The 16,556-nt window shown below is 40.3% G+C and overlaps 1 protein-coding gene across 3 annotated transcripts in view; it reads left to right on the top strand.

The window, feature by feature from the left end:
• The window catches only part of cwc22 (CWC22 spliceosome associated protein homolog), a 151,971-nt gene that overhangs the window by 117,422 nt on the left and 17,993 nt on the right, over nucleotides 1–16,556 (top strand). For all 3 annotated transcript variants that reach the window (XM_068035535.1, XM_068035534.1, XM_068035536.1), the window contains one exon: nucleotides 8,733–8,793. In XM_068035535.1, coding sequence (XP_067891636.1) covers nucleotides 8,733–8,793 — 61 coding nt within the window. The remainder of the gene's footprint in view (nucleotides 1–8,732; nucleotides 8,794–16,556) is intronic.

Raw genomic sequence — 16,556 nt, 5'->3', positions numbered from 1 at the left:
TGATGGAAGATATTGTCTTGCGGTTCGTTGGAGCCCAGTATTAGTCTTCAACCTTGTACGCGTAGGAAATCTTTCTCTCTTCGTTTCATGTGTTTTCCCAAGATTCAGTTCCATGGGAATAGACAGACAGAGGAGATCTTCTCAGTCTATGAGCACACAGCGTTCTGCACTCTGAAACCTTTGTTGGGAGTTCAAATTCAAATTCAAAAAAACTCCCAAGTTGCCCAACAGGTTAGTCATGTGACAAGCTCCTTATATAGAACAGTCTCCTCAACCGTCTTGGTTGGAAGTTCAAATTCAAAAACTCCAGCCAGGCAGTCATGTGTCCAAAACTGGTCTGACCACTTCTGTGTACTGGAGAAGCAGCTGCTTGATCCCCATTGTTTCAACATTGTCTGTTATCTTGGAAATGTCTTTCCGGTCAGGGCTTGCAATTTTAAGTTTTAATATTCATGTGGCGAAATAATGTGTGCCTCAGTCTTGGCAGGTTAGGATTGGCCTGACATAAGGTATAATCAATGAAATGTCGGGACCCATTTTAAAAATAGGACAACCTCTGTTGCGTTTGTAGGCTTGGTTTGTGGAGTGTTCTGTTGAGTCCAGTGTAGTTTTGCACTTATGGTCTGACAGTTGATTGATTAATGTTGCAACAAAATTTCAATAGATAAAGTGCAGCATATGTTGAGTGACAGTTTTTCAATATAAGGCATCTGGTAAATGGTCAGGACACATCTTTGGTCGGCAATGCCTACCGCGTACTGGGATACTCTAATACCAGAAAGATTTGGAGGTAGATTGGGATAAGAGGTTTGACATTGCAGAATCTTATGTAATATAATACACAATTTTGTCCGTAGTTTCTGTTTGATCACTGTGCGCCTCAGTTACTGGGCCCCAGCTCTCACCACTCCCCAGCCTCTGTTACTGGGCTGACACCCTAAGAGTAAAGTTGAAGGAGTGAACCTCAGAACCATGGCATAGGTAAGGGGAGCCCAGAATGCTACTCGATTGTTATTCGGGTAGAAGATGAGGATGCAAATTTTGGCCTTGGTTACTGGGCTGTGGCATGGTGGGGGAAGTGGGGAGAGAGACAGGATGAGAGCAGGCGGCATGAGAGGCAGGGAAGGGGAGGAGGTGGTGGGGGGAGCAGGCGGCATGGGAGGGGGGAGGGCAGATGATGTGGGAAGGAGGGGGTGATTCGGCCTGGGATGTGTGGAGTGGGGAATGGCATGGGAGGGGGTCTGGGGGTGTGTAATTCAGGATGGAATGGCATGGGAGGGATGAAGTGGGAGATTGGGATGGCATAGGAAGAAGGGGTGGGATGCGGAATGGGATGGAGATATGAGAAGGATGAAAGGAATGGATGGCTATGGCTGGAGGAGGATTGCGTAGGAAGAATGGAATGCATAGGATGAGGATTTTAAAGAAGTACTGTTGCAATAAAGATAGTAATTTCACCACAGATGTTCTGCAGGTTTTCACTGGTATATTTAATTTTCCTTTGAGGGTGGTAAATCATTTAGCTTGGGGTTTCATATCGCTATCTGGAATATGATGAATAGAATGCTTACTACAGCATTTTTGCGAATTGTTTTGCACGGTTGCCATTACAACTTGTTTTCCCTCTGAATCAGTTTAATATCTGTGATAAATGGTCCATACTGGATTCTGTGGAAATGCATGGTTACACAGATTTAATTTTGGTGGCTATGGAATTAATCTTGATGCATACAGTAGAAACAGGATTGGTGGTTTAGTTCTTCACTAGTTTCGTCAAGACTTAGTGGAGCTGGATAAAAATAGTGTTTTTGAATAGATTTATATGCAGGTAAGTTTCTTTTGGCACAGGCTACTGCACAACAGACTTAGTCAGAAAATAGAAGCACATGATGTGAAAGGGCATCTTGGTAACTTGGGTACTTAATTGGCCAAGAGATAGGAGGCAGAGAGTCGTGGTGAACATATGTTTTTCTGGTTGGAGAGAAGTATGCAGTGGGGTCTCCCCAGGGTCAGTGTTAGGAGCATTGCTTTTCTTGTAACATATAAAGGACATGGCCTGGGGTATAGGGAGTACAATTTCAAAGTTTGCAGATGATTGAAAATTTGGCAACATTGTAAGTCGTGAGCAAGAGTAGAGATTGACATTTCTAAATACCACTGACAGAAAGGGTTAAATTATGAGGCCAGATTGTATGAATTAGGGTTGTATTCCCTGAAATTTAGAAGGTTAAGGGGTGATCTGATTCAAGTTTTCAAAATATTAAGAGGAACCGATACAGTAGATTGTGAGAAACTATTTCCCTCAGTTGGGGCGTCTGGGACGAAGGGGCATAGTGTGGGAAAAAGGCATTCAAGGGGATGATCAGCAATGATCATATTGAATGGTGGAGCAGGCTCGATGGGCTGAATGGCCTACTCCAATGTTCCCAAGATAGTGGCAGACTTCGGAGGATGCAGACAGATGGGTTAAATGGGCAGGCGCATGACCAGTGTGATTTAGTTTGCATAGGTGTGAAGTGATGCAGTTTGAGAGAAACAACAATCTAAATAGTACTATTTTGAAGGGGTTGCCAAAGCAAAGAGACCCTGAGGGTTAAGATTTACAAATCTTTGAAGGAGGCATGGTAAGGTGATAATGGCAGTTAAAGTGTATATGATGCATTGCTTTGTAAATAGGGGCATTAAATATGAAAACGAAGAAGTCATGTTAAATCTCTACAAATCACTGGTTTGGCCTCTGCTGGAGTATTGTGTACAATTCTGGGCACAAATTTTAAGGCCTTGGGGAGGGTACAGAGGACTTCATTTATGTGGAGAGATTGGTGTAGCTGGAATTGTTTTCCAAGCAGAGATTTGTATGGGGCGATCTAAATAGAGATGCTCAAAATTATGAGGGATTTTGATACAACAAGAAGGGAGAAACTGTTGCCGTTGGCAAGAGTGAATAACCAGAAGTCTTAGATTTAAGATAATTGGTAAAAGAACTGGAGGGGTATTGTTTTTCACACAGGTATGTTAAGATCGGGAATACATTACCTGAAAGAATGTGCTGTAAGATTCTATGCTTTGAAGGATTAACTGAATGATTGTGTTTATCTTTATTAGTAAACATTTATGCAAATTAAGACTTTTGTTCTTCGTGGATGAAAAGAATGGGTACTGCAGTTTGTGGGAGATCATAAATTTTGTAGTCGAACTTTACAGAATTGAAAGAGGTTAAGTTTGTCACAATGCAGACAATTAAAATCTGGTTGTGCCCAAACACAGGCAGCATAAGTATAGTGCCTCTTTAGTTTCATTATTCCAGTCTTTGATTATTGTGTAATACTGCCACTATGCTGCAAATGCTATTTGAATATTCAACCTGCTTTGAGTGGTGCAGTCTGATAACATTAGTGTTATACTGTTGCATTCAGCACTGTGTGGCAAAAGCAAACTTCTAGTTTGCTAACTAAATGCTTATAGAAGGCTAAAACCAGCCGGGGAAAACATTCCTATTGTTAAAGGTCAAACTGTCCTGTCATCATTATCAAATGGTAAGAACATGAAGAAAATCCAGCAGACCGCTTGAGACTAAATTTATAATTTCAAGTTCTAAATGTTCAATGAGCCCTGGGTATAATAACTTATTCATTTTGAAGCCCAAGGGATACAAGGCTGCTGTGGGACTCATCCAAAATTTAGATAAGTGCTAGTTAGAACTTAAATGTGCTTTTACTTCAATTTGCAATCTTTTGCATCATAGAAGCTGAAATAAAAATATCATCTAATATCACTATAAGTGTAATGACTGGAGATAGGGAAGTGAAGAAAAAGCCTCCAATTATTGAGTTAATTTACTGTCAGTAATTAATTTGTATCACTAAGAACATTAGTGAATGGTTAACTTGTGCAATAAGACAACATTGGTGTCAGTCTTTGTCATGTTTAGGGGAACTCTGCCAGCTACTAAAGTCATTAATGCTTGTAATTGGAAACACCTTGAAGAAACAAATTGCTTTCTGCTCTTGGACTAGAGAGCAAACAAATTAAGTGGCTGTGAGGAGTGCCAATAACGACTTGTTCAGTTTGCAGAGTTAAGTGAGCTTGAATTAAAGCATCTCAGTACTTCAGATTTTTGACCCTAATTGCCAATGCACAGGTCTCCAAGGTACTATTTTCTTTAGCCTAAACCAATATATTTTAATTGATTGCACTTGCCATTTGGATTAATGAGACCTCCTACAGTCCTTGTGGAACTGCTTGCAATTTAGCCTATTTTCAAATTATCTTCAATTTTTGCAAACCTAATGGGAAATGAAATGCAATCTCGAAAAATGAACTTGCCATTCATATTCAGAAATTCGCAGTTAAGTCTTAAAATCACAGGATGAAATTGTGAAGCTCTGTTAATTGTGACATTCTTTTCATCCCCTGACAACCTCTTCCTGAACTGTGGCATTTACCAGTAACAAGCTATACTGACCATCCCTCTTAAAGTCAACATTTCAGTGTTGGTATAGTGAAGACCAGAGGTATTTGGCTGTTGACTGGTGCTGGCTGGTCACTGGATGTCTTTGTCATTGCAGAATTTTGAATTTGTTCCTTCAGTTAAATCGGTTACATGGGTGCAGTTGAAATACTGACATCACAATATTGTCAAAAAACTAAATGCATTATTAAGCCATCTGATTATGGATCACCAGACTATCCCTGATTGTTGTGTAGTTTTGCCTGACATTTACTTTTCATGCATCTTATTCAGACAGTTGTCATAAGAACCTGGAGTGGAGAATGAGAAATGGCCATTCACTCTATAAACTTTATCCTTCCACCAATGACGTACACTTCACTCTGCAGACTCAACCCAACCCAATATATCCCTTGAAGTGTGAAAACTTGTTTCATCCAAATCTCAAACCCCAAAAGCAAAGCTCCAGAATACCTATCAAACTTTTTTTTCAATTTATTCGGCACCCTCCACAGTTAAGGAGTATAGTCCAGTTGAATAGGTTCTAGTGAAACAATGTGTGTTGCATAATCCAGTGAAAATGTAGTTTTTGTTTTTTTTGGTTTAGCAGTACTGGCGAAGCTCCTTTTTTTTTTTTTGCCCATACTGAATAGGTGGACCTGCTCCTTGGACCTCTACGGTCCTTCCGTGATGTTGTTGTGGGGAATTGGATGATTTTGGCCCAGTGATGTTGGAGGAATGATTGGAGTTCAAGTCAATGTTGTATAACTTGGTAAAGAACTTGGATTTCATGTTTGCATGCACTTGCGATTCTGGTCCTTCTTTGGGGGTGTTGGAACTGTCAAAGTAAACTTGGTGTGCCCTTTAAGGTGAGTGCATAATAAAGTCGCATGTACACCAATGCAAGCTCTTGAACTGAAGCTATTGACTCAGTTCAGTGTTGAAAAATATGAAGTAATACATTTGGAAGCAAAATCTTGAAAACCTCAAAATTCTATGCTTCTAAAGGAGTGTATTGGCCGAGGGGTCTTGGTGTACATTTAAACAGGTCAGTGGCAGCACAGAAGACCAAAAAGGTAATGGAATTCTTGATTTTTACATGTAAAGGCATAGAACATAATAAAGCAAGAATGTAATGTTGAGCTTGTTGAAGACCTTAATTAGGCTGTTGTTGAAGTACTGTGTCTATCTTTTGGAAGCATGTCAAAGCTATGAAGAAGAATCACTAGTCTCTTTCCAGGAATAACAGATTGTTGCTTTGATGAGCAACTTGAGATATTAAGACTTTTCTCACTGGAGCAGAAAGGGTTAAAGTGCATGTTTAGAATAGCTTCAAGATTATGAAGACTTATGATGAGCTAATTAGTGATAGACTGTTTAGCAAAGACCTTGGATGATCACAGATCAAGGGATGCTCACAATTTCTATTTTATATTGTTAGAATGTGGAATTAGATTAGGGTTATGGAGGGAAACGCTAGTGAAAACTTGAATTTGCTGCATGGCTTGTTTCTATGCTGACTGATTCCACTGTAATCCTTGGCGCTCCAATTCCACTGAACAACCAAAACTAGCAGCCCAACTAATTTGCCACTCAAACAACTCTTAGATTGATTCCCTCTCCATAAACTTGGCACTGATTCTTGGGCAGTTTATGTTGCTGCATGTTGTCAGTTGGTTAATTTCATCCCATCACAGGGCCTCAGACTTGAACTTTGCACTTTTTCATAATATCTCCTGTTGTTTCCAACGAGGGCTTTCCTCCTAATCTCCGCCATATGGATGTAACCCAGATTCACTATGTGGCCATTGCGTACACATTTTGGCTGCTGCTCCTGTCCTGAGCCACTCCTTCTATTCCATCTAGGATTCTTTAACTTGTGCTGCGTTACAGTTCCGTGGGAATTGGACAACCTGTATTACTTGACAAGTGTTCATTCTTGATGTGTGAGCCTACATATTTGATCATGGATAACGTGTCTATGCTTGACATCTATACATGGGTCTTTACATTATCAAAAGTGAGAACCCTGGCTTCCACTGACAGCAAATAACACTCCACATGTGAATCTGCACACATGATCTCAACCTGCAATAAATTAGAAGGCAGTTTAAGATTGCCTGTGAACATATGCCCATGCTTATCTGTAAATGTAAAAATCTTAGTTATAGCAGAATGTTGGAAACCCATTGAGTATGGTGACTTTGTGCTTTTGGTACTGGATTAGCAATCCAGAGATTTAAATTTTGAGAAGCTCTTTCCCTGTTCAGAGAGTCTAGAAATAGGAGTCTCAGGATAAGGAATTGGCCATTCAGAACTGAGATGAGATTCCTTCATTCCAAGGGTTGTGAAGCTTTGGAATGCTGTACCCCAGAGGGCTGTGGGTGCTTAGTCATTGAGTGTATTCAAGACTGAGGTGGATAGATTTTTGGGCACAAAGGCAATCGAATATGGGGATAGGCCAAGAAAGTGGAGTTGACATCGAAGTTCAGCCAGGGTTATGAATGGTGGAGCAGACTTGACGAGCCGTATGACCTACTTCTGCTCCTATTTCTGATGATGATAATCTCAGCATGACTATTTGGGAAATTGGTTTCAGTAAAAATTGATAATTTGAAAGGTCGTACAAAAACCTAACTGGTTTTACCCATGCCCTTCAGGGAGGAGAACCTGCCACCCTGACCTGGTGAGAACCTGATAGAGGCCTTTAAGATTATGAAAGGGTTTGTTAGGGAAGTTGTAGAGAAAATGTTTGCACTGGTGGGGAGTCCAGAAGTACTGGTCATAACTACAAGATGGTGACTGATAAATTCAAATGGAAATTCGGGAGAAAGTTATTTATTCAGAGAGTGCTAAGAATGTGGAATGTGCTACTATAAAAAGTAATTGAGGCAGATGGCACAGATGTACTTGAGAGGAAGCTAGACACAAAGATGAGGGAGAAAGTAATAGAAGGATATGTTGTTGAGGTTACATGAAGATTGGTAGTAGGCTCATGTGGAGCATAAATACTGGCAAAGACCATTTGGGCTGAATGGCCTGTTTCTGTGCTGTAGACTGTATGTAATTATATATGTAATACATGTGACTCCAGTCCGACATTAGATGATTGACTCTTAATGTACTTAGGGTAAGAGGGATGGGAAATGAATGTGGCCTTGCAAGCAGTGTGCTCATTCAGAGAACTATTTTTTAAAAGGCTTCAGAGAGAAGACCAGAATACTTCACATCTTCACCATGATACACCACTGCTGGCTAAAGGTTACTTTGCACACTACCAAACTACATCTAGCACACTGCCTCCTGGGCCTCCCCATAATGAACCCTGAAACCAAGGATAAGTTGAACAAAAACTGTATTTGTATTGAATTGGGACATTATCATAAAAACCTGCCAAATGCTTCACAGTTATTGAAAATTGAAGCAACTAGTTAACATGGCCATGCTTGGATTTTCACTTAATTACAGTCCATTGTTGCAGCCTATTGAAGTGGCAGCAGGATAATTTTCCCACCTGGTTAGTGTGGATTGACATACTTGGGGAAAGCAGCCCAGTGTAATAAAATCACAGACCTCGAGATTTTTTCAGGAGAATGTGATTCCTTTCCTTGATCCAGTGGCCAGTAAGCATATTGATAATATTTCTCACATACATTGTATACCAAGAGCCTGGAGCATGTTCCAACTCAATCACATTGGATAACTTGAAAAGTTTAGGCAGTACAATGCATTGAAGCTCCACAGATTCAGTCCTCTGAGTTTTATACAGCACAAGCCACTCTGTAAAGCTCATTCAGTGTGGTATCTATACTGTATGTTGGACAAGTAATATGTTTAAATATATAAAAAACAATTTGAATTTTTGTAGCCACAGAATGGTGAAAGAGAAAATAGGTTTGGCACAGAGGCTTTTGGAAGGAATGGAGATGAGGTGGTATTGTTGAGGGAGACAAATCGTGCCAATAAAAATAAAATGACAGTTTCTTGTTCAGAATTGGGCTACGAGCATCTGTTGAAAGTATTGCACGATTTAAGCATTTTGATCCTCGTCAAGGCTTGTGAAATATTGCATACGAAAATGTAATTAAGAAAATTCTTATGATTTGTTTCCTATTCATAAAATCAGTTAATTGCTGAATACAACATTACTCATTTTGATTTTATCTCATAACCTGTTGGTTAATTTTTTGGTATGATTGCAATTTGAGTCTAAAGTGTGATCAGGTCATATTTTGAGGCTTTGCTTAATGACATTTTTAATGTGCGTTATATATTTCTACAGTTTGGACTTCGAAGAATGTGCTCATAAATTATTGAAGATGGAATTTCCTGAAAGTCAAACAGTGAGTATTCATTTATATGCACTCAGGTTGTCTGCAGAATATTGGTAAGGCTGAAAATAATACTATTAAATATCACTGGCACGCATAAAAATAAATAAAAAAGCGGGGTGTTACTTAAATGGAGAACAAGTGCAGAATTCCGAGGTGCAGAGGGATCTAGGTGTTCAAGTGCATGAGTTGCAAAAAGTTAGTATGCAGGTACAGCAAGTCATAAAGAAGGCTAATGGAATGCTATCCTTTATTACGAGAGGAATTGAAAATAAAAGTAAGGATGTGATGTTTCAGTTATACAGGGCATTGGTGAGACCAAATCTTGAATACTGTGTGCAGTTTTGGTCTCCTCATTTAAGGAAGGATGTAAATGCGTTGGAGGCAGTTCAGAGGAGGTTTACAAGACTCATACCTGGAATGGGCGGCTTGTCTTGGGAGGAATGGTTGGACAGACGGGTTTGTTTTCACTGGAGTTTAGAAGAGTGAGGGGAGACTTGATTGAAGAAGATAAGATCCTGAACAGTCTTGACGAGGTGGATGTGGAAAGGATGTTTGCTCTTGTGGGTGAGTCCAGAACTAGGAGGCACTGTTTTAAAATTGAGGGTCACCCTTTTAGGATCGAGATGAGGAGAATTTTTTTCTGAGGGTTGTGCGACTTTGGAACTCTCTGTCTCAGGTGGAGGCGGGGTCATTGAATATTCTGATGGATGAGCTAAGAGGTGTTGAATGATCTTCCTTATCCATATTTGTCTTTCATTAATTTTATGTATTAAGCCCATTGCAAATTTTACATTTTCTTCTTGATCTTAAATTGATTTTTTTTTTACTACCATTCTAAATCAGATATTGTGCAGTTGTTCTCTTCTTGAGGTTGAAGTTAAGGAGAATGGAATATTTCCCTTCTGCACCACGTGCTACAAAAGACCTTCTGATTTGTTTCATATAAGGTCAAACTTTTATTCCATAACTAATAAATGAACTCCCATTATCAGAATATAGGCATATGCAGGACCATGAAAGAACATTCTAGCTCATGTCAACCCCAGAGTTCAAAAATGGGTTACACAGTAAACTACCTATATCAGTCAATTATTTTTCTCAACAAATGATTTTCCAGCGCGCTCATAAAATTACCAATGAAATCTGCCCCAATTGCTTCCCTGGGCATTTCTGCATGCGTTCTTCATCCCTCTTTCTGAGCTTCATTCCATGCACCCATTCTACGGGCCATGTTAAGCTTATTCTCAGGGTTCAACTTGACAGTACCCTTAAGGATCATCAACCCTTAATAAGATCCTCTCTTGTCTTTAGTGTAAACGAACTCTGTTTCTGTAGTCACTTCTTGTAGCTCTGATGCCAGGCATCATATGGTTGACCTTTTGCTCCCCCACATTTTCCAGCACCACAATGCACTTGTAGTAGCAGAAATATATTTCCATTTGCAATCCTATCCAACTCTTTTATACTTTTCTCGTGATGCTATCAAGTTATCAAATGACATAATTTCTTCGCCTCAGTATGTTAACTGAGGGGTAGGAATCTAGTCAGTTACTGGTTATCTTGGAAAATAAACATTTTTGAGCAATGTAATTGCATCCACAGTGGAAATGTGGGGAAGACCGAAACTATTGTCTACGGTTTCCATCACAAATTCTGCTCTTCCTAGCCACTGACTCCATCCCACTCCTGGCCACTCACAGACCATTCACAAATTTGGTGTTCATTTAACCCTGATCTGAACTTCCTACTGCATATTCTCTACATCACCAAGACCACGTATGTGTATCTCTGTGACATTGCCTGTCTTAGTTCCTGTATCAATTCATCTGAAGGTAAAATCCTTATCCATGCCTTTGTTACCAATAGACTCGAAGATTACAATGCTCTCCTTGTCAGCTTCCCACCTTCCCTTCTCTGTAAAGTTGAGCTTATCCGAAACTCAGCTGCCTGTATCCTAACTTGCACCAAGCTCCGTTCACCCATCACTTGTGTTCACTGATCTACATTGGCATTCAGTACGGCAATGCCTTGATTTAAAATTCTCATGTTTGTTTTCAAATTCCATTATGGCGTCTACCCTCCCAGTCTTGCAACCTCCTCCATCCCTTGGAGATGTCTGCATTCTGAATTCTGACCCATTGTGCTTCCCCAATTTTGATTGCTGCAGCATTGCCAGTTGTGCCTTCAAATGCTTCAATTCCTAAAATCTGGAATGCTTTCTCTAAACCTCACCACCTATATGCGTGCGTCCACCCCCCCCCAAGGATACGGGGTAAACCTTTCAGGACTGAGATGAGAAATTTCTTCGCCCAGAGAGTGGTGAACCTGTGGAATTCGCTACCACAGAAAGCAGTTGAGGCCAAAACATTGTATGTTTTCAAGAAGGAGTTAGATATAGCTCTTGGGTTTAAAGGGATCAAAGGATATGGGGCGAAAGCAGGAACAGGTTACTGAGTTGGATGATCAGCCATGGTCATAATGAATGGCGGAGCAGGCTCGAAGGGCCAAATGGCCTACTCCTGCTCCTATTTTCTATGTTTCTAACTGTTTTGCCAAGATTTACTGTTGTCCTAATGCCTCACGTGTGTTAAAATCACCTGAGATTGCAGAATATCAAATTTTGTTCGATAACACTACTATGAAGCGCCTTAGGTCATTTTACTATTTTAAAGGTACTGTATATGTAAATTGTTCTGAAGAAAAATGGATTTGATTTAATTGATTTTTTTTTTAACACAACATTGAATGGAATGAATTTCATTCGATTTTATATTCCCCACATAAGTCATTCCAAACATGTGGAACAGAGGAAATTTGATTGATATGCAACAAAAGATTTTCACAATATGTTTACAGATTCACATAGCTAAAATTTCAAACTGGAAATGGAATCCACCTTTTGGCGACATCTATATTTTTGGCAAAATGCTATTGCCATTCATCATTTCTGCTGCAGTCACTGACCTATGCTTTAGTTTGACTACAGGAATTGTATTATGGAACATCTTCACCTGTACAGAATTTTTATTCCATCTAGTGTTACAGTATATAATATCCATCGTTTTTGGGTTTCAACTGAGCGTGTCCAGAAATATTATTTCTTCCTCTGAGTTCCCAGTTAACCTCACAATGGCATTGATGATGGCTTATTATTTCTTTAGTGCAACCATTGTAGGAAAACTGGGTCACTTGTGCATACAATGGGAAGGGGTAGTGAAGCAAAAGTTGCTCAATGCAGCCCAAGATTTAGGAGATTGAAAAGGTGCTCACAGTTGGGTTTTTATTACATTGATGTTGGTGTTAGTAAAATTACTATATTAGCCAGACAAAGTATGTCATACTGCTATTTTGAATGAATTCCGAACTATATGTGAATTATCTTTCCTGCCGCTGGTTCCCATCGAAAGAAATAATTGGACATTGTTTCAGTTACAGTACTCAAACATACACACTAATTTTATCAAAGTTCACTTGCCTTCACAAGTAAGTGGATTGCAGTTGTAATGAAGAAATATGGATCTGCAGTTTGGTTTCTTGATTTTAAATAGGCTGGAGTTGCATCTTTCATATCGGCTGTGGAAAGAGCTGGTCATTTTGTAGTTGAGCTTTCTTATTTTGCAGCAACATGCTTGCATTTATATAATGCCTTTATAAAAAAATTGAATCCCAAGACACTTCACTGTCAGCAAAGTTAAAGCCCATGGAATAAAAGAGACAGTGGCAGCATGGATACGAAATGGCTAACTGACAGGAAACAAAGTAGTGGTGAATGGTTATTTTTCGGGCTGAAGGAAGGTGCATAATGGGGTTGCCCCAGGGGGTCCGTATTCGGACCGCTGCTTTTTTTGATCTATGTTAATGACTGTAACTTGGGTGTACAGGACACCATTTAAAAATTTGCAGATGATGCACAAGTTGCAAGTCTTGTGAACTGTGAAGAGGATTGTGATGGATTTCAAGAGGACATAGACAGACTGGTGGAATGGGCAGACACGTAGCAGATGAAATGTAATGCAGAGAAGTGTGGAGTGATGTATTTTGGTAGAAAGAATAATGAGAGGCAATATAAATGCAGGATACAACTCTAAAGGGGGTGGAGGAGCAGAGGGACCTGGAGCTATATTTGTACAAATCATTAAATGTGAGACGGTAGGTTGAGAAAGTGGTTAATAAAGCAAGGAAGAGAATTGTGTCCAATTCTGATCATCACACTTTAGGAAGGATAGTAAAATATTGGAGAGTGTGTGGAAAAGATTTACAAGAATGGTTCCGGGGTGAGGGACATAAGTTACGTGGATAGATTGGAGGAGCTGAGGCTGTTAGACTTAGAGAAGAGAAGGTTGAGAGGAGGCTTGACTGAGGTATCCAAAATCATGAGGGGTCTGGGCAAAGTAGATAGGAAGAAACTTGTGGACTTAGGTGTAAGAATCGAGAACCAGAGGACCCTGATTTAAGGTGATTGGCCAAAGAAGCAAAGGCAACATGAGGGAAAACTTTTTTACGCCGTGAGTGGTTGGGATGCGGAATGCATTGCCTGAGTGTGTGGTGGAGGCAGATTGTATTATTGCTTTTGAAAAGGAATTGGATAATTATCTAAATAGAAAAAAATTTTATGGCTACTGGGAAAGGGCAGGGGAATGGGACTAGCTATTTGCTTTTGCGGCGAGCTGGCACAGACACGACGGACTGAAGGACCACCTCCTGTGCTGTAACCATTCTATGATATGTGTGTGAAGAACGGATGCCAAGCTTGGATATGTGATTAGGAGGGATGGTTAAAAGTGGAGTCCAAGAGATAGATTTTGAAGGAAAGAGGTGGAGGCATTTCAGACTACACCCTGGTGACTGAAGCTGCAGAGGGATGGAGAATGCACACAAAGGCAAAACCAGAGGAATGGAGAATCTTGGACGGGTTGGAGTTGTGCTATAACATAGCATCAAGTGAAGCCATGGAGGGAATTAAAGATGAGGATAAGAATTTTAGAGTTGAGATGTTGGGAGACTAAGAGCACAAAAATCAAGGCTGATATTCCAGTGCAGTACTGAGGGAATGCTGCACTGTCGGAGGTGTTGTTTGGATGAGATGTTAAACTGAGGCCCTGCCTACCCTCTGAGATGGACGTAAAAGATCCTATGGCACTATTTTGAAGAAGAGCAAGGGACTGATCCCCAGTGTCCTGGCCAATATTTATTCTCAATCAACATCACAAAAACATATTATCGGGTCATTATCACGTTGTTTGTGACAGCTCGCAGTGTGCAAATTAGCTGCCGCGCTTGCTACATTACAACAGTGACTACACTTTATGGGCTGTAAGGTGCTTTGAGACATCCGGTGGTTATGAAAAGCATGACATAAAGGCAAATCTTTCTTAATTTTATAAATCATTGAGGACGGGTGTGATGGGCAAGCTAAGCCTCGTGCAGCAGGTCTGAGAATTTTGTTCAAACTGGAGTTAGTGGAGGGTAGAAGATGGCAAACCTGCAGGAAGAGTTTTGGGATAGTGGAGTCTGGAGGTGAGAAAGGGCCTGTGTAAGGGTTTCACTGGGAGAGGAACAAAAGTCCTGGTTGGATGTTTGGAATGGAACTCCTGTGGAGCCTGAAGCTCAGCTCCAAGTCGAACAGCATTGAGAACTTTTAGATTTTTTAGATTTAGAGATACATCACTGAAACAGGCCCTTCGGCCCACCGGGTCTGTGCCGACCATTAACCACCCATTTATACTAATCCTACACTAATCCCATATTCCTACCACATCCTCACCTATCCCTATATTCCCCTACCACCTACCTATACTAGGGGCAATTTATAATAGCCAATTTACCTATCAACCTGCAAGTCTTTTGGCTGTGGGAGGAAACCGGAGCACCCGGAGGAAACCCACGCAGACATGGAGAACTTGCGAACTCCACACAGGCAGTACCCAGAATCGAACCCGGGTCGCTGGAGCTGTGAGGCTGCGGTGCTAGCCACTGTGCCGCCCACTAACTTAAACTGATAATTGCCGTCTGAAAATAACTTCAAAGTTTGGGTTAAATCCAATAAAACACATGGCACATATGCAGCCAAACAAAATTATAAAACAATTCTGCTTTTTTCACTATAGGTAAGTAGGGTGACTTAAGGCACGCACCACACTTTTCTGCTTTGCAAAGTAAATTCCCACTTAGCATTTAATTGATAATTTTATTCATTTATTTCTGTGATTTCTCAACTAAACCTGAAGTACTCTAATTACATTTTGCTGTTTTTTGACCCTATGAAGCACAATTGTTTGTACCTGACTTCTGTTCATTTCTTTGATGGGTTGGGGAAAATATAACTCTAGAATCAAGAGTCCTATTTATAATGGCTATGGAAGCTTTGTAATTCAGTAAATTCTGTAAAGATGAGGTACTGACTCAATAGAATGCATGCTTGCTGTTCAGGGAAATGTAGCACTGATGCAATTCAATTTTGAAACTTAAATCGACAAGTGATTTTTATTTAGGACCGATAAAAGGGCCTGCTTGCCACTGGGATTGTTTCCTCATGATGGATTGTGGTATGATTCAATTCTCACTGTATAAGAACCACAACAAGTCGCAAATGAGTGAATGTTTTCCTCATCTCTTGACAGCCTGGTAGTTATTTTTCAGTTTTAGATACATTAAGTTGTTGTACCAATACTAAATTCTATGAATGTTTGCAGGCAATGCAAAGTTCGGCGATGCAGATTCACTCATGAATAAGTATGTGGGTAAATTCTTCAATCTTTCAAGTCTCATGAGTAATTGTAATTATGTCAAATTTTCTTCTGAATAGGGTCCACAATTTTAAAAACTGTTTTATTGGCATAGATACTGATTCACAAATTATCTATATCACCAAACTGAACAGTAAGGCAATTCATACAGGATATTTGTCTCCATATGGTGGGTCATCAGAAGGTCACATTTTAAAATATGGTATGGATTGCAACTTCACTGTTCGATCAAACTGCTGCTTCAGTATTAAGGAATTAAATCATCGTTAATTATGAACCATTCATATTTCAACTGTATAAAACTGTGCCTGCTTCAGTCAAGATCCTCCTGTTGGTGCATGGCAGCTTTCATTTGATCTCCAATGTGAAATTAGCTGAACAAAATGGCAATCCATTATATAGCGTACAAGTAGAATGGCTGCTTTAAAACTTCCCTTTAAAACTTTACCCTACATGCTTTGTAAGACATATATATTTTATATTTTCATTCATGGGATGTTGGTATCGTTCGCATTTATTGCCGATCCCTTATTGTCCTTGAAAAGGTGGTGATGAGCTGCCGTGGTCCATGTGGTGTAGTTACACCCTCAGCCAATGTAGTTCCAAGTCAGGACAGTGTGACTTGGATGGGAACTTGCAATTGGTGTCTGCGGATGCATCTGTTGCCGTTGTCCTTCTAGGTGGTAGAGGTCGCGGATTTGGAAAGTGCTGCCTAAGGAGCCTTGGTGCGTTGCTGCAGTGCATCTTGAAAATGGTACACACTGCTGTCATTGTGCGTCGGTGGTGGAGGGAGTGAATGTGGATGAGGTGCCCATCAAGCGGGCTGTTTTCTCCAGGATGGTGTTGAGCTTCTTGAGTGTTGTTGGAGCTGCACCCATCCAGGCAAGTGGAGAGTATTCCATCACACTCCTGACTTGTGCCTTGTAGATGGTGGACAGGCTTTGGGTAGTCAGAAAGTGAGTTGCTCGCCACAGGGTTCCTAGCCTCTGACCTGCTCTTGTAGCCACAGTATTTATATGGCTGGCC

Source organism: Heterodontus francisci, chromosome 7 (genome assembly GCF_036365525.1).
Source record: "Heterodontus francisci isolate sHetFra1 chromosome 7, sHetFra1.hap1, whole genome shotgun sequence".
Lineage (NCBI taxonomy): Eukaryota > Metazoa > Chordata > Chondrichthyes > Heterodontiformes > Heterodontidae > Heterodontus > Heterodontus francisci.
Note: the sequence above shows the minus strand (reverse complement) of the source record. Positions and strands in the feature narration are given on the sequence as shown.